Source organism: Drosophila simulans, chromosome 3L (genome assembly GCF_016746395.2).
Source record: "Drosophila simulans strain w501 chromosome 3L, Prin_Dsim_3.1, whole genome shotgun sequence".
Classification (NCBI taxonomy): Eukaryota; Metazoa; Arthropoda; class Insecta; order Diptera; family Drosophilidae; genus Drosophila; species Drosophila simulans.
Genome location: NC_052522.2, coordinates 10,984,353 through 11,001,049, shown reverse-complemented (window position 1 = coordinate 11,001,049; position 16,697 = coordinate 10,984,353). Strand labels below are relative to the sequence as shown.

The 16,697-nt window shown below is 45.4% G+C and overlaps 5 protein-coding genes across 5 annotated transcripts; 2 read left to right on the top strand and 3 right to left on the bottom strand.

Moving 5' to 3' along the window:
- Nucleotides 1-83: 83 nt before the first annotated feature.
- On the bottom strand, nucleotides 84-3,414 carry LOC6737643 (protein FAM91A1). The gene is made up of 2 exons (XM_016171301.3): nucleotides 1,421-3,414; nucleotides 84-1,363 (listed from the first exon to the last, which is right to left on the bottom strand). Exons 1-2 carry the CDS (start codon nucleotides 3,402-3,404, stop codon nucleotides 402-404), a joined length of 2,946 nt encoding a protein of 981 aa, XP_016031410.2. The 5' UTR covers nucleotides 3,405-3,414; the 3' UTR covers nucleotides 84-401.
- A 175-nt stretch (nucleotides 3,415-3,589) lies between these two features.
- LOC6737642 (ubiquitin-protein ligase E3A) lies at nucleotides 3,590-7,684 on the top strand. The gene is made up of 8 exons (XM_002084438.4): nucleotides 3,590-4,034; nucleotides 4,099-4,344; nucleotides 4,410-5,191; nucleotides 5,254-5,495; nucleotides 5,560-6,114; nucleotides 6,181-6,362; nucleotides 6,421-6,913; nucleotides 6,980-7,684. The coding sequence occupies exons 1-8, from the start codon at nucleotides 3,982-3,984 to the stop codon at nucleotides 7,316-7,318; spliced, it is 2,892 nt and encodes a 963-aa protein (XP_002084474.1). The 5' UTR covers nucleotides 3,590-3,981; the 3' UTR covers nucleotides 7,319-7,684.
- A 382-nt stretch (nucleotides 7,685-8,066) lies between these two features.
- On the top strand, nucleotides 8,067-15,887 carry LOC6737639 (procollagen-lysine,2-oxoglutarate 5-dioxygenase). Its single transcript, XM_002084435.4, has 10 exons — nucleotides 8,067-8,384; nucleotides 9,165-9,250; nucleotides 10,449-10,588; nucleotides 10,646-11,177; nucleotides 11,239-11,492; nucleotides 11,607-11,708; nucleotides 11,767-11,892; nucleotides 14,654-14,780; nucleotides 14,847-15,281; nucleotides 15,342-15,887. Exons 1-10 carry the CDS (start codon nucleotides 8,306-8,308, stop codon nucleotides 15,624-15,626), a joined length of 2,166 nt encoding a protein of 721 aa, XP_002084471.1. The 5' UTR covers nucleotides 8,067-8,305; the 3' UTR covers nucleotides 15,627-15,887.
- On the bottom strand, nucleotides 11,929-12,769 carry LOC6737641 (immunoglobulin domain-containing protein oig-4). The gene is made up of 2 exons (XM_002084437.4): nucleotides 12,464-12,769; nucleotides 11,929-12,410 (listed from the first exon to the last, which is right to left on the bottom strand). The coding sequence occupies exons 1-2, from the start codon at nucleotides 12,641-12,643 to the stop codon at nucleotides 12,102-12,104; spliced, it is 489 nt and encodes a 162-aa protein (XP_002084473.1). The 5' UTR covers nucleotides 12,644-12,769; the 3' UTR covers nucleotides 11,929-12,101.
- On the bottom strand, nucleotides 13,538-14,457 carry LOC6737640 (immunoglobulin domain-containing protein oig-4). Its single transcript, XM_002084436.3, has 5 exons — nucleotides 14,295-14,457; nucleotides 14,140-14,243; nucleotides 13,994-14,075; nucleotides 13,800-13,943; nucleotides 13,538-13,728 (listed from the first exon to the last, which is right to left on the bottom strand). The coding sequence occupies exons 1-5, from the start codon at nucleotides 14,383-14,385 to the stop codon at nucleotides 13,646-13,648; spliced, it is 504 nt and encodes a 167-aa protein (XP_002084472.1). The 5' UTR covers nucleotides 14,386-14,457; the 3' UTR covers nucleotides 13,538-13,645.
- Nucleotides 15,888-16,697: the final 810 nt, after the last annotated feature.

Below are 16,697 nucleotides of genomic sequence, written 5' to 3'. Positions count from 1 at the left end.
TATCAAGACCATACCCTTCTTTTGATAACTCACAATTATCAAAAGATAAGATCTCGACAAGTATTAACAAACAATAGTAGAAATAAGTTTTAAAATTGCATTTATTCAGACATACATTAATATGTGTATATTGTTGGAGGGCACAAAGCCAATCTTTATCTTTCTGTCTCCCCTGGGAGCTTACAAAACTAATAAAAAAACGAACGCAAACTTTCAGACTGTGATGCTGACTTACTTGGCCGATGGTTGGTTAGCTTATGTGAATGCGTTAGCGGATATATATACGTATATATAAATATAAATCTGTTTGCCATTAAATCGGTCCGCCAACTGTACACAAACTGATAAGTAACTGGGAAAGTAAACGGAATACTTGGGGAATGCATTGAGGCGTACGCTGCTCAGCGACCATTCCAATGGCACACGTGTCCATTCTCGAATGCCAGATTGATTCTGGGATGAGGCAGTGGCCGTGCTGCCTGCACCGACTGCCTGGCCGGATCGTCCTCGAAGTACAAGCACTGCTGCACGAAATCCAGAAAGAGAACTTGTGCCTGGCTGGCTGCCGCGGGCAATGCCTCCAAATTAGCATCGCTGCAGAGTCCCTGGACCAGATGCTCGCAAATTCTCGTATTGGTATCGACATCGAATAGGGGTACGCCAAAATTAACGTCCAGCAGGGTCCACTCCTCAGTGGCGTCCTCCTCCTGCACCACCGACGGTGAAATCTCCTCGATCTCCACGGAACTCTGCGACACCAGATCGGCGCGACTGCTGCACTTGGCCAGTTCGCTGGCCAGCACTTGGCTGCAATCCGGAGCAGTGAACTCATTCGCAGGACCGTGTTCCGGCGTGGCCGCAAAGTGGTTCTCATCCGGACTCTTCAATTGAAAGCTTGTCACCTCGTTCGTTGGCACATGGTTCGGTTTGCTGGGCGCTGCAATTGAGGTTCGTTTCTGACGCTGCGCCGGCTTCAGTCGCACCTGCAGTTCGTAGTCCTCGCAACCGAGATCCGGCACTCCAGTGTTCAGGAATGTTATGTAGCCGCACTGCTGGCGCAGGTCCAAAAGGCTGGACAGTTTGTGTACGGCCCGATGGGCAGCCCACTTCGCTTGGCGTGTGTCTGCCGCTTGGAACGGAAATGATTCGTAGTGGAGCGCGCCGGCTGTGCGGATGCCGTAGCCTTGGAGCAGCACACAGCCGTTCTTGAGCTGATAGTTCAGGTTGCGGAAATTCTCGGAATTAAGCACATACGCATCTGAGTGCAGGATGTTCACCAGCAGTTTGCCATAGCCCAGGAACAAGCGCGGCAAGGTCTTCAACACAGTTCCTCGGCAGAGTAGCAAACTGGGCGGTCCATAGCCTGAATAAATAGGTATTTAGAGAATAACTAGTGGGGTAACATTATTAAGAAGATTACCTGTGATATGATTGTAGAATAGCTTGCTCCACATGGGCGCCACATCGGAGCTGCGCAGGAATTGGCCGAAGTAGGGAATGCTAAATGTATGGCTGAGCGACGCCGTCAGCGGCGAAGCGGCTATTATAAACTTGTACTTCTTCTCCAGAACGCGATCTCTTGTCTGCTGATCCAAGCCCTCTAGGCACTCCAGTCGCAGCAGATCCAAACCGCCCGGCAGCAAATGTCGCAGTGAGCAAATGGTAGAACGCAGAATGACCGCGTGGGCGAAATAGCGCGACACGTCGCCTTCGCCCTCCGCATCCAGCAGCGAAACTTGCTCCAGTTCAGCCAGAAAACTGTCCAGGCTCTCCTCGCACAGCTTGCCCACCTCGAACATGGTCACAGCGTGATTCTTCAAGCCGGGCGACAGGTTGCCCATCATTAGAAAAGCGGTGAGCGTGGAGTCGAAGAGGAAGCCCACCCTCTTACCGCTTTTTGGCAAGACCGCGGCTGATATCGCAGCCGATGGTGCAGCCTGCTTTGGGGCAGACAGATCCTCTTGCTCCAGCTCCGAGCTCAGTTCCTGCTCATCGCTGTTGTTCACCCTCTCCTGGGGTGTCGTATTCAGGTTGGCAAAGCTAAAGTCGCTCGTGTTGCCGTCCGAGGAGAGGTAGCCTATGGAACTGCTGTCCTTATCCTTGTCCTTCTCCCTTTCCTTGTGTGTCTTTGGCGATTTGGGACTCTGGTCGAATTCGAAGCTGCTACTGGTATGCAAATTGTAGTTCAGCGGTGTGATCTGCGGCGTATCTGGCGCTTGCTGCTGGTTGTATCCCTCCCAGCTGGAATGATTCGTCTGATTGACGAGGTCTTCTTTGCGATGAGCGAAACCCAGACGACAGATAAACGATATGGCCTGCTTAACGCTATCCAATTCCAGTTGCAGCATCTGTGCCAACTCGGCAATGGTCATGTGCTCATCCGCGCTAACGAAGATCTTGTACAGCAGATTCTCGAAGTAGTCCCCGCTCACGCGATTCATCACAAAGTTGCGCAGCGGCGGAATGGATATCCTGTCCTCCCCGCTAATGGGCACATCCAAGTAGATCAAACCCTTCCGGTATAGGCTGTGCACCACCTCGTGATCGCATTTTCCAGCCGGCTGGGCACCAAAGTCAATCAAGTCATCGAGCAGGCCTCTTTCAGCGGGCGACAAATAGCGAATATCCGCTTCCAGGACATAGCCAATGTCCAGTCGCCACCAGGGCTCGATGTGTATGCGCACCGGAAAGCGCGGCAGGAAGTCCAGCGGATTGGGCCGCGACCCGAAGATCAAGGAGCGCGGTGTGTGGGTTTTCAGATCGCTTATAAGGGCCAGGTACTCGTTGCGGCCAATGCCCAAGACACGCAGACAGTCGGCTGCCGTAAAGTTGGGCAAAGTATCGTAGCTTTTGTCGCTTCGCAAAAGCTGACCCAACACATCCAGATAGTAGTTGAAGGGCGTCACCCTCAGGCCCTTGGTGACGATATCGGCCAGGTGGTAGGGAAATGCGCCCAATCCATTGATGCTCTTCTGTATCAACAGCTCGTAGTAGCGCTGCTCCCGGCGAAACACCTTGGCGGCCAGGTTGCCCCGGAACCTCAGCTGATTCTTTAGACTATAGTTAAAGACGAACTTCTCGTAGTCACGCTGATTGTTGTGCAGAACCGATCGCAGATGCACGGGCAGCAGTTCCCAGGTGACATTCCCACGCACACATTGCTGCAGTTGGTTTTGGCAATTGGTTCCAGAGCCAGTGGTCGCATTGCCACCTCCGCTGGCGGCCAAATCCTCTTGCTCCGTCATCTTGGGACTCGGATTGGGTTCTCCGGCTGGTCGGACTAACTCATTGCATTCGGTCCGGCTACGGAATCCAGTATTTTCTTCCTGCGTATTATTTTTCTTTTTTTTTTTGAGAGAGGAACGATAGGTCCGATAACACGGACACGGTGTTATTGGTTTCATACGTCGACAGCTGATAAGACCGCCGGTGTTTCACAGCACTGGCGAGCAAACAGTTTTTCGATAGTTCGATTATTATTAGTATTAGTCATAATATCCCTTGCAATTTCACAATCACGTTTAAAATTGCAAACATCCAACGGGCGTCTATCGACAGTGCCTTACATTACTGTCCGATGATGAATGTGCCTATCGGTGTGCTGTCGATATCACCAGCTTATCGATAGCACATCGTTTAGAATGATTTTCAATATTCGTTGCTGCCTGCTTCATTCATAAACACTTACGCTATTAGAGTCAAAATTGTCAAAACGTTGACGAATTACCGAGCTTGATAGTATTGCTATCAGACTGCAAGAAAGTCGGCGTTCAGCGCTCGACGAGCGGGCAACAGAGACAACGGCAGCGGCTGAGCAGCTGCAGCATAAGAATTTTGGGTAGCCGCGACACAGAAAAGGGACATCAACATCGATTTTTTTTTTGCACCCTTTACGTTTTGAGAGTGGAGCAGAATCACTTTCGGCAAACAAAGAAAGGGGCGGCGGCGGTGGAGGCGTAAAGTGCGCAGATTTCAGCGAAGATGAACGGAGGCGGGGGTCGCGAGGATGATCAGCATCTGCCAGGTGTTTCCAGGTGAATAATTTCAACTACTTAAGTTGTGGCGTATTAAATCAGATTTGGTTTGAACCTCCCTCAGTGCATCAGGATCTGCAGCTGGAGCGGTGGGCGGGCGAGCCACGCCCGAAATGAAGCGTTCGGCGGTGCGCAGCCTAATCAAGCGATACTTCCACCAACTACAATCAGGCTGTGGTAACGCCAACTGTAGCAATGCCAATTGCGCCTCCAGCGGCAAGGTGGCGCCCATGACGCCCAACGAGGTGGCCGCCCGAGCTCTGCAGCTCTTTTCACAGGATGCACAGCTCTGCGAGGCGGAGACCAGCAGGTAAGAGTTCTTTTAACAAATGGAAGAAAGTAAAGTAGTAAAGAGTCAACTTTTCCCCATTTTAGCCCCCAGGATGTGGACATGCTTTCGCCGAACGACAGCAGCAGCAGTAGCAGCGGCAGCTCGACAAGCACAATTACCTCAGCCAGCACCACCACGACAACCAGCAGACAATCGCAGTCTACGCCAGCTGCCGTTGTAGTGCCCGTATCCAGTCCGTATCTAGCCCAGAGTGTGCCGCCACTGGATATCGCCGGCGCTGAACACTCCTCCGGCGACTCTGAACCTTGTACACCCACCCTGGCGCCAGTTCACAGCTTGGATGCCAACAGTCTGATAGCACTCTATGAGGAATGTAGGGCGGCTGACAGTTACGACAGGATTTGCCACGCAATCGGCGTCGTGTTCTCCAGCGTGGATAGACTGGGCAAGAGCTTCATTCGCAGCGCAGAACCAGCGGCTTCTAGTAGTCTCCAGGAGCTGCTGGCCAATTCATCGGGGGCTTTAAACAAGGAGCAGCTACGAACTTTGGAAGGGGAACACGATAAGGACGAAGACAGTACACAACAGGTGGACGAAGAATCAGAATCGGCGGCTAACGCCACTGCTTCTGCAGAAGTCGAAGAAGAGGACGATGATGTGTACTCATCCCAATGCAGCGACACGCTGGTGGATCTGCCCGGTTTGCGACGAGTGCAGCGTCTCCTTTTTGGCTGTCAAATACGAGCTATCACGGAGAAGCTTACCAGCAGCGTTATTCAGCTGTCTGACTGGGTGATCTACATGCGTACGGATTGGGAAAATGTCATTCATTGTCTGGTCATCTGCTTTGATCTAGCCACGAATAGTGAGTTTTTCAATTGTATGCCTGGAGTGCTTCAAGTTACAGCTTTTCTCATTTCCCTTTAGCCAAGAACAGTGTGGTAGACATGGACTATCTGGACAGGGTGCTGCCAAAGTTGTGTCATGCGGCGTCGGCCATGCCAGTGCCGGCACAGGCGCGCCTGGCCAGGATCTGGGCGGCTCATTGCTCAGATCAGCTGCATTCGTTGATCGCAGCCTGCCAGCAGCAAATTACTCTACAGGTGCTTTTGGACGAGGAATCCATGCGCGAGAACGAATCCATAATCAGTGTCACCAAAGTTTTGAAGGTAATTGTGGGGTTTATTATGCAATATGGCTTGTAATGCATTTTGCTTAACTTCAATGTGCTAGATTGTCTTCTACGCGAACATTCTGGCTAGCGAGCTGGAACGACCGTCGTGTCGGGTGCCGCTGGAGGATCGAACGGAAGCGGCGACCGCATCTGGCAGCGCAGTAGTGGAGGACGACCTATTCGCCTACAACTCTTTGTTGGAGCCGCACATGCCCAAATTCGCCGAGGATCAGTTTGAGAAGGAGCTGCAGGTGTCGTCAATCGATTGCCGAAAACCACTGATACCACTTGAGGAGTTCTACAACGAGGCGCTCAGTGAAAACATTCAGATGCATCACGACTACCTGTCCTACAAGACGTTAGCCATGGAGAGCGAGATTGGTTCCGGCCACGCAAACTACTTTTCGTTTATGCTGTATGCCTTTATCCTCACGCCGTCAACCAAAGTGGATGCCTTGTACTATGACAGCCGAATGAGGATGTATAGCGAGCGCTACTCCTCCCTTCACTCCATCCTTAACAATATGGGTCAGGTAGGACAGGAAGATACTCCTCGGCCGGATCTTAAGCTGACGGTGCGAAGGGACCAGCTCATCAACGACGCGCTCATTGGGGTGTGTACAAATGGTTTTTTAGTGTCCTAGTTAACAGGTGTCATTAATATACGTTTAATTCCCTAGCTGGAAATGGTGGCCATGAGCAATCCGAAGGATCTCAAGAAGCAGTTGGTGGTGGAGTTTGTCGGCGAGCAGGGGATCGATGAAGGCGGCGTATCCAAAGAGTTCTTCCAGCTAATCGTGGAGGAGATATTCAACCCGGCTTTTGGAATGTTTATACAGCAGGAGGAGACCAACAATATGTGGTGGGTATTCGATTGGGATAAGTCTGTTCAGTTGAACTATATATATATCCATATGCAGGTTCAATGCCACACCATTTGAGAACGGAGCCCAGTTCACTCTGATTGGTATAATTATTGGCCTCGCGATCTATAACAACGTCACCCTGGCCGTAAACTTCCCCATGGTGGTCTACCGCAAGTTGATAGGCTATCGCGGCACGTTCGCCGACCTCAGCGACTGGAGTCCGACGCTGTACAAGAATCTGAAGTCCATGCTGGACTACCAGGGCCAGGATATGGAGGAGGTATTCGAACAGACCTTCAAGATCAGCTACAGCGATGTTTTCGGTGATGTGGTAGAGCACGAACTGGTGCCGAACGGCCAGGATGTACTGGTGGGGCAGCACAACAAGGAGCTGTTTGTCAACTTGTACAGTGACTTCCTGCTCAACACGAATATCGAGCAGCAGTTCAATGCCTTCCGCAAGGGCTTCGAAATGGTCACGGACGAATCGCCACTGAAGCTGCTCTTCCGGCCAGAGGAGATCGAGATGCTGGTCTGCGGCAGTCGGGTGAGTAGCTAGCTATATTCAATTTAGGAAATACATTCGATTGTTGAACTCTGAAACCTTCGGCAGGAATTCGACTTTGTGGAACTGGAAAACTCCACTGTGTACGAGGGCGGCTACACGGAGAAGAGCCAGTACATCCAGGACTTCTGGAGCATAGTGCATGCGATGCCCAGCGAGGACAAGCACAAGCTGCTCGAGTTCACGACGGGATCGGCGCGTGTTCCGGTTGGCGGCCTGAAATGCCTGCGTCTGCTAATCACGCGTCACGGTCCGGATAGCGACCGGCTGCCCACATCGCACACCTGCTTCAACGTGCTGCTCCTGCCCGAGTACAGCAGCCGCGAGAAGCTGGAGGAGCGCCTGATGAAAGCCATCAACTACTCGAAGGGCTTCGGCATGCTGTAGACTATGGTCCAAACTGCGAGTGCAAGTCTGTCATCTGGAACTGATACCACCACCTCTCTGGGACGAAGATTTCGAATATTTTGATCGGTTTGAGTTCGTTTTGGGTTCTGCCATTTATTTTTGATACGACCTGTTCAATGAGACAATATATACATACACAATATATGTGCTCAATTTATATGGTGCGATGGCGAAGCGAGCAGACCGAACGGACACGCGTTTTTGTTTCTTTAGCCCAGTTAATTGTACATAGACACACACGCCACATACTGCATTATGTTATGTGAACTCACCCTAGAAACACCCACATTTAAAAACAGTACGCGCTGAATATTTTCCTAAATAAATTTAAAGTGGTTCGGCGAAGATAAGGGTCTATTTTCCATTTAGATTGGGTTAGAAAGTATGGGATATTTTTTAATATGCGATTTTTGTTGCTTTTAAACTAAACTAAGATTACTAACAAAATGAAACTACATTTATATATTTTATTTAGTATACAAAAATCTGATACAAAAACATTCTGGAAGCAATATTTCACACCAGCAGACATTAAAATTTTGGTGTGAAGTACTTTTTTTTAACTTTTCTTATCAATATTTAAATAACTTATAAAATAACCTTTTAACTTTATTTTTTATTTAGTCTAAAAACATTTAATAAAAAAAAAGCAGTGTGAAAGCCCTATTTCGCAACAGCTGACTTTGGGATTGATGGATTTTTTAGGCTCTTTTTTTCAGGCGATATTTTCTAACGGCTCAGCCGCGGCCACACATTTGTTATTCGCGTTTCTGAGTTTCTTGCGGGTGGGACTCCCGATATTTTGTGGAGCGGAAAGTGTTTTGATTTTCTTAGCATTTATTACAAGAAAGTGCAACTAGTATAACGTACTGTTCTCTACAACAATTTTTAACCACCGATAGCGAGTGCTTCTCACTGTGTGTGCGAGTGAGAGAGAGAGAGAGCGAGAGCTAGTTATCCAGCATCATGAGAATACAACAAAGCGCCTTGTTGTTGTTGCTGCTGGCCGTGACGTCGCAAGGAGACGCCGAGTCCAATTGGAATGGTTTGTTTTTAATTTCTAACTAGAATGCGTTCATCAGCAGCCATAGAAAATTATATTGCATTCATGTTTTCATATTTTCCGATCTTAAGTGCATTCCACTGCCGTAATAAGCACAGAGATAAAAAGGGATATTATGCGATGATTTTTCTTATCATTCTTGATAAGAAACTAGAACATCCTTTTCTTGCTCAAAACATAAAAAGTGTGCAATTGAAATGCCTATTTCAATGTAGTTTCCCCTTTCTTTTTTCTGTGTATGTGCAGTATATATCTCAGAGAATTTGTTTATGATCTATCCCACCATCCCACACATCTCTCCCCGCCTTTTAATTTGCTTTTGTTTTCGTTTCGCTTTGATGCTGCGGTCGTTTACTTCTGGAATTGCTCGGACACGGAGCACAGATGCAGCTTCAAGTGTTCAGATGCATCTGCATCAGAGATGAAAGATACAAAATGGTTCTCAAACAGCAAATTCGTTTACACATTCAGAAATTAAACTGCTTTAAACAAGCTCAACTTGTTGTCTAACATTTAGTCGTTATAATTTAATGACTTTCAGACAATACAATACAATTTTGTTGTATTCTATTGTTATTATTATTATATTCTATTGTTGTATTAGAACCCAAAACTAGAATACAGTAGAGCTTACGCAAGTTCAACGAGCCATATTAGAAACTATTAAATTTAAGTTAACTTAATTTAATTAAAAATAATCAAAAAGTGATTGATTACTATTGATTCATACATATATATATATAACTTTATATTAATTTACAGACAAAATCAAAGTGTTCACTGTGGCCACTGAACCCACCGATGGCTATACTAGATATATTCGATCCGCACGCGTCTACGATATTGAGGTGAGACCCGTATTAAAAGTAGGATTCGTATTAATTAGAGCATTTTAAAGTGGAGACAAGAAATTGTTTCACACTGGCTATCTAAAATCGACGATCTGCTATATATAGATATTGTGGTTTGATGTTGGAAAAAGAATTATAAAGCGGTTAGAACATATAAACTTGACAGTTCATCAAGAAAAACATGCCACCATCTGGGTTAAAAATTAGAGAACATTAAATACAGTTATGCATATACTATTGGCAAACTTGTATGTTTAATAGAACATCTGCGAACAACTCTTCATATGCAAATGAGTTTAGATTGTTTTTATTGATGAATTCCTAATTTGACGACACTTGGACAATCGAATTTCCATAAAAACTGGTATATAAGCTAGAACATAACATTTATGATAGATAAGAACTGGGCGATATGTGAGTATGCTTGTATTGTCTTAGAAGATTCAAGACTTGCCCGGCGGCTTGGCACACTTAGGCAACATTGTATTATTAAAATGTCTGGTTAGCATATAGTATAGTAGCTATATATCTGTGCCGGTTTGCCGCTACCCGAGCATCCGGCGTTGGCGTCCGATTTTCTGATGTGGAACACCAAGATTGGGTGCTGGACATTGTGGGGCAACGACAACATGTAGTCAACATATAGTGCACACATGTTGAAATCACGTACGCCAAGGAGATTCGAGATTCGGTGCATACATTGGGATTGGGTTCCCGGTCTATTGATAGCTTAGAACTTTCTACACCAAGTCGGTGGGAGATTTCGCTTATCGGTGACACTTTTTGTATTGTCGGCCGGCTTAGAAAATTTGTTGTTCAAAAATATATATGTGCACGACAACAAAATGTGCTGATAAGCTCGCTTAGCCGGCTTTTTTTATGGATTGAACCTGATCTGTCCCCCTTTGCTTTGAATTTCTATATATGTAAATTTTTTTTTTGTATTTAAAGAAGTGTGCGAACCAAGATATTTAATCCCGCAGCGTTGCTAAATGAATGAAATTTGTGATTTGGTTTCCTTTAATGGAAAAGATATGGTTTCTTGTAGATTTTTGTAATAATTTTGGGTGCTTGTATATGATTTATATAATATGCATAGATTTAGGTAGCTTGTTAGTCCAGTTTCGTGTCAGTGATAAAGAGATACGCATCAGATCACCGGTTATCATTTAAAATAATATTTAATCTCTAAAAGGTGACCACCCTTGGCTTGGGAGAGGAATGGAAAGGAGGAGATATGCAAAAGCCAGGCGGCGGATTCAAGCTCAATCTTCTGCGCGAAGCTATAGCACCGTATAAAAATGAACCCGAAACAATCATACTCTTCACAGACAGGTTTGAAATTCAATGAAAAATCAATGGATTTATTAATAATAATGGTGTACTTTTTAGCTACGATGTGATTATCACCACCACGCTGGATGAGATCTTTGAGAAATTCAAGGAGGCGGGTGCCAAGATACTCTTCTCCGCAGAGAAATACTGCTGGCCCGACAAGAGTCTGGCCAATGACTATCCCGAAGTGGAGGGCAAGGCCTCGCGATTCCTCAATTCGGGCGCCTTCATTGGTTATGCACCACAAGTTTTCGCTCTGCTGGAGGATCCAATTGAAGACACTGCCGACGATCAGTTGTATTTCACAAAGATCTTCCTCGACGAGACCAAACGCACCAAGCTGGGCTTAAAGCTGGACGTACAATCGCGCCTATTCCAAAACCTACATGGTGCCAAGAACGATGTGAAGCTTAAAGTGGATCTCGAGAGCAATCAGGGCGTTCTGCAGAACGTGGATTTCATGACGACACCGGCCATCATTCATGGCAATGGACTTAGCAAAGTGGATCTGAATGCATATGGCAATTATTTGGCCAGGACTTTTAGTGGCGTCTGCCTTTTGTGTCAGGAAAATCTATTGGACTTGGAAGTAAGCGATTTTGAATATGCTTATACACATGCATATATTAAATATACAATATATTTTCTAGGAGACAAACCTACCTGTGATTTCCCTTGCCCTGATGGTCACGCAACCCGTACCCTTCTTCGACCAGTTTCTGGAGGGCATCGAGAGCCTAAACTATCCCAAGAAAAAACTCCACTTGCTCATCTACAGCAATGTTGCATTTCACGACGATGACATCAAGTCGTTTGTAAACAAATATGACAAAGAGTATGCTACTGCCAAGTTTGCTCTCTCCACTGACGAGTTGGATGAACGCCAGGGCAGGCAGTTGGCCCTGTAAGTTTCATAACTAATTATTTTAAAATTAATTGATATGATTAATTATTTCATAGCATATCATATCGAAGTTTGTATTGAAGAACTGTGGCTTTATTCATTCCTTTTTTCCAGTGACAAGGCTCGACTCCACCAGAGTGATTATATATTCTTCGTGGATGCAGATGCGCACATCGACGACAGCGAGGTTCTCCGGGAGCTGCTCAGGCTGAACAAGTAGGTCAAGGCCTACTTAATCCCTTTCCTCCATATAACTATATTGATATCCTTGCAGGCAATTCGTGGCTCCGATTTTCTCCAAGCACAAGGAGCTGTGGAGCAACTTCTGGGGCGCTCTTTCCGAGGGTGGCTACTATGCCAGGTCGCACGACTACGTGGACATTGTAAAGCGGGAACTTATGTAAGTGCAAGCTAACTGAAGGGTAGGGAAACTTTCTTTAGTTCGTAGATACAGTATTTTATTCCAGTTTTCAAACGAGATTTTCTTTATAAAAGATTTATCTTTAAATTTAGGCTATACTCCACAAAAAAGCCTTTAAATTTTATTTTTTATGTTTTGCCAAGTGCAACAAAATTGAAATAATAAGATTGATAATGGCTTTGTTGCGATCAGTCGAAGGCAATGGAGAAATCCGTCTTAAAACTGCGCCGATCGATGGAGTACATGTTGTCGGCGGTGCACTCGTAGAGTCCAGCGTCCATCTGTGTGGCAGGGTCAATCTCGATCTTCGACTTGACCTTGTCGTCGCCGATGCGCCATTCGTGGACGTGCATATAGAGGTGCTGATAGATCTCCGCTCCGTCCTTGTACCAGGTGATATGTGGTCGGGGATTGCCCTTGGCCACGCACAAAAAGGCGATCTTGTGGCCCAGAACGTACTCAAGATCGAAGTGGGAGGCTTGAAGGATTTTGGCGCCCTAAAACGTGCAATAATTAATATAGAACTCCAGCAAATTTTCCCTTCACTCACGTTATTGTTGTTGTAGTACTGATCGGACTCCGGATCGCGATATTTTCCGGTAATTGGCAGTCCGATCTGCACCCTGGACTTGGTTCGTCCACGTCCACGCCCACGGCGCGCCTCGCAAATGGGCGTGGCCAGCATTAATAGCCCCAAAGCGAGGCAGACGATCAGGCACTTAACCTGCATGACTCTCCGGATAATGGATAATGCTGCTGTCGGAGATGATCACTATCGCTATATTTTTCTGCTGCTGCTGCTGCTGCTGGCGTTGCTGTGCGAATCTCGTTTGATCGGTGACTGATCCACTCGCCCAGACGCTGCACCACTCTGCTCAGCTCATCTAATTTGCCACAATTGTCCGGCGGATTTAAACCGTTTGGTTTGCTCTCGAAATTCGCCGCTCGCGGACTTTTTTATACTGGGTTCACATTTCTCATCGCCGCATTTCCACATTTCACTCAATTCCCTAGCTAGATTTGATTTGGACGCTTGCTGATATCGCTCGCGATATACCATCGTAGGCCATGGCACCCCTTTCCATGTGTCTTGCTGGGATTCGGTCTAGTTTACAGTGGCAATGGCACGATAGCACGCTTTCAGGGAAAGTAGTTATAAGGAACTGGATTGTGATATACAATTATTTTCCCCAATATGCATATAAAAGTATCTATATAATATAACTATTTTATATTGTAGATAGAATGGGATTGATTTTGATTACATTTAATACTACATAGTGCAAGAAGCACATTGATTCGAAAACGGTTTTTCTATTTTAAAGAAACCTTTTTTCGAACTGCTTAGTGTTTATTTGTTCCACTGTGCCTTTTTGAAGGCTATAGAGCACTCAACACTTTAGAACGAAAAAGCCTCGGTTTGCTTGGTTTGCTTTCACACATTTTAATAAAATAAATGCAAAAAAATCACTTGAATTGGGTAATTGAGTCAATTTGTCGGCTTTGTGCGCACACACACCTATGTACTTTGGCACTCACAGATACACACATAGATGCACACGAGGAAGCAGAAAGGTCGGATTGAAATAGACTTTAAATTTCCATAAACCGAAACGCAAAAATGTATTTTTAAATATTTTTATTTAATTGTATTGAAAGCATTGTAGTTTATAGTTAGATCTCAGCTTTACTGTGTAAAAGGGTTTCGTAATGGGTGAAAAGTGGGCTTTTCTCAAAAGTTAACCATAACGTAGTCCGTGCGAAAACCTCGACGATCGATGGCGTAGATATTGTCCGCTTGACATTCGTAGAAACCTGAAAAGAATGGTAATAATATATACATTTAAGTCAAATAAATAAATATAAATAAATAATAATAAACTTACCAGCATCCATTTGAGTGGTTGGATCGATTTCCATTTTGGATTTAACAATATTCGCTTCTATATGAGATTCGTGTACCTGAAAGAATCGGTGCTGGTAGAGCTCTGCGCCATCCTTAAACCAGGTAATGGTCGGTCGAGGATTGCCTAATATCAAAAATGTTAGTATCTGGTTACTTCTTCCAACTAACTCTCACCTTGAGCCATGCAAAAGAAAGTGATCTTGCGTCCCAGGGTGTAATCCAATTCGAAATGCGAAGACTTTATGATCTTGGCGCCCTGCAAAATGTTATTACATGTATTCATGTTGAAAACAAATGTAATTTATCCTTGAGCCACTCACATTTTCATGATCATAATAGTTGACTGCATCCTGTGATCGGTGCTGGATGACCACGGGTTTTTTGCCCGTGTAGTTGCGACGCTCCGTCTTTCCCGCAGTGCTTCCTGTAGAGAAATCAAATGTTTAGCTTAATTAATATAGCTTAGATCGCTTACTTTGGGCGGCTATGTAGATGAGATCGCCGAATATCAAAAAGCATAGGCAGAGGAGCACGATCCGATGAAGATTACAGATGCCACGAGGCATTATTGTCGAGCCGAGATTCCGATTCCGATCGCCTGCGGTGAATGTTGTTTTCAAACTGCACTGTCGACATCCGAACAGAACGCCAACCACTTCGCTCTAATGTGAGCGTTTTTTATTGAATTAAGTGAATCTAGTTGGTGGGGCATTCGGCGGTGCGACGTCACTTTCCATTTTCGCAACATTGTTGCAAATCCGCTGGACATCGAGATCATTCCGCTCTCGACTTTATCGCTCAAACTGTTTTGACTAACTCATCCATCATTTGCAGTGGAATGTTCAATGTGCCCCATGTAACGAGCATATATCTGGTGAAGAAAACCGCCTTCGATGCCATCTCCTTCAAGCACAAGGAATTCGATCCCGACATGGCCATGTGCGAGTCACTCCGGAATGCGGTAAGTGTTTGAACGAGCATCGTGTTCAATTGGTTAATATACTAATGTGTACACTCTTCTGTCCAGGGTATCTTCATGTACGCCAGCAATCTGCGCATATTCGGTCACTTGGTCAACGCCGATGACTTCAACACGACGGTGACACGTCCGGACTTCTATACGTTGTTTAGCAACGAGATCGACTGGACGGAGAAGTACATACACCCGAACTACTCACTCCAGCTGAACGAGAGCAACAAGATACAGCAGCCGTGCCCGGATGTCTATTGGTTCCAGATCGTGTCGGACGCGTTCTGCGACGATTTGGTGGCCATCATGGAGGCGCACAACGGCTGGTCGGACGGCAGCAACAGCGACAATCGGCTGGAGGGCGGATACGAGGCGGTGCCCACCAGGGACATCCACATGAAGCAGGTGGGCCTGGAACGGCTCTACCTCAAATTTCTCCAACTGTTCGTTCGTCCGCTGCAGGAGCGCGCCTTCACGGGTTACTTCCACAATGTGAGTCAAAGAATTATCATTTTGAGAGGAATTTGTATTGATATTCCCACTAATTCGTAGCCTCCACGCGCGCTGATGAACTTCATGGTGCGTTATCGGCCGGATGAACAGCCTTCACTGCGACCCCACCACGACTCCTCAACGTACACCATCAACATTGCGATGAACCGGGCGGGTATTGACTATCAGGGCGGTGGCTGTCGATTCATTCGGTACAACTGCTCCGTGACCGATACGAAGAAGGGATGGATGCTGATGCACCCGGGGCGACTGACCCACTACCACGAGGGGCTGCTAGTGACCAATGGCACGCGTTACATCATGATTTCCTTCATCGATCCATAGGGTAGCCAATTTAAGTCGTACTCTTTATCAAACTGCCATATCGGCCACTCCAAAGAACTGCATACTAAGCCCAATGAACAATTTATGTTGATGGAATTGCGGCATCGGCCTTCTATTTCTGATGATTTTACATACTACTTTGAGATCGATAGCTTTAGGATACTCCGATGAATCTGTTGCAGCCTTAAGTTAATTATAAGCTTTTTTACCAAGTGCAATGTGTTCAATTTTTGAATAAATTAATTCAATTATTAAATGAAATATTTTTCGTTTTGTTTTTGTCTTGAGCAATTATTTTCTTTTATAATTCCAAATCAAATATTATTTAATTTAAGGGATTTAATTAATGTTTAATTCGCTTTCCAAAGAATATTGTTCTTTAACTTGAAATGCTGAACCAACAGCTGTTTTGCGAAAACGGGAGAGCACCATCAACAGTGCTGCCCCCCACGCAAGTAACAGCAGCGGGTGCGCAGACTTCTGCTGTTAGCAAACATTTACAGCAGACACTTGACAGAATGCACAGTAAAATTTCTGTAGTGAAATTTAAAATAAATGAATCTATATGAAATTCAAAATTAGTTAATCAAAGATGTATATCTTTAAAAAAAAACATTTCTACTAAATAAAGATATCCACGCTACCGTATTTTAAAATTCAACAAGAAAACATATTTCAATTGAATTTTTTTTTATTTAACATTAGAGGCTAACAGCGTAGTTTGATTACAGAACTCGTAAGAATGTTACGAAGTCGAACCACTGCGCACTGTTGTTGCATCGAGCCCAAGGCTTCGAACTTGCGGGAGTTCGAACGACCCCAAAAGAAAAGTGTATTTAAACGCTTGGCAAAGCACGCTCTATGTTATTGCTCGATTTTCGTCCGCGCAGCTGGTTCGTCTCGATTTTTAATAAAATAGGAAGTGCTAAATAAACTAAGCGGACATTGGCTTAAAGGCCAAACAAATATAACGAAATAAATAAGTTTGTTGTTTAAATGCAACTGAAATTGAGAGAATACTTTCGATAAATTTAAAAGACTCCAGTTTGCAGACTTCGTGTGTGGGTGATG

Excerpts from the sequence above, each read along its gene's own strand:
- LOC6737641 (XM_002084437.4), bottom strand. The coding sequence starts at position 12,643 with ATGCAGGTTAAGTGCCTGATCGTCTGCCTCGCTTTGGGGCTATTAATG. Across the intron at positions 12,411-12,463 it reads AGTACTACAACAACAATAAC|GGCGCCAAAATCCTTCAAGC; the intron begins GTGAGTGAAGGG and ends TGCACGTTTTAG.
- LOC6737640 (XM_002084436.3), bottom strand. The coding sequence starts at position 14,385 with ATGCCTCGTGGCATCTGTAATCTTCATCGGATCGTGCTCCTCTGCCTA. Across the intron at positions 14,244-14,294 it reads CATCTACATAGCCGCCCAAA|GAAGCACTGCGGGAAAGACG; the intron begins GTAAGCGATCTA and ends ATTTCTCTACAG. Across the intron at positions 14,076-14,139 it reads ACTATTATGATCATGAAAAT|GGCGCCAAGATCATAAAGTC; the intron begins GTGAGTGGCTCA and ends AACATTTTGCAG.
- LOC6737642 (XM_002084438.4), top strand. The coding sequence starts at position 3,982 with ATGAACGGAGGCGGGGGTCGCGAGGATGATCAGCATCTGCCAGGTGTT. Across the intron at positions 5,192-5,253 it reads CTTTGATCTAGCCACGAATA|CCAAGAACAGTGTGGTAGAC; the intron begins GTGAGTTTTTCA and ends ATTTCCCTTTAG. Across the intron at positions 6,115-6,180 it reads TCAACGACGCGCTCATTGGG|CTGGAAATGGTGGCCATGAG; the intron begins GTGTGTACAAAT and ends TTAATTCCCTAG.
- LOC6737639 (XM_002084435.4), top strand. The coding sequence starts at position 8,306 with ATGAGAATACAACAAAGCGCCTTGTTGTTGTTGCTGCTGGCCGTGACG. Across the intron at positions 8,385-9,164 it reads CGCCGAGTCCAATTGGAATG|ACAAAATCAAAGTGTTCACT; the intron begins GTTTGTTTTTAA and ends ATTAATTTACAG. Across the intron at positions 11,493-11,606 it reads CAGGGCAGGCAGTTGGCCCT|TGACAAGGCTCGACTCCACC; the intron begins GTAAGTTTCATA and ends CCTTTTTTCCAG.
- LOC6737643 (XM_016171301.3), bottom strand. The coding sequence starts at position 3,404 with ATGAAACCAATAACACCGTGTCCGTGTTATCGGACCTATCGTTCCTCT. Across the intron at positions 1,364-1,420 it reads ATTCTACAATCATATCACAG|GCTATGGACCGCCCAGTTTG; the intron begins GTAATCTTCTTA and ends CTATTTATTCAG.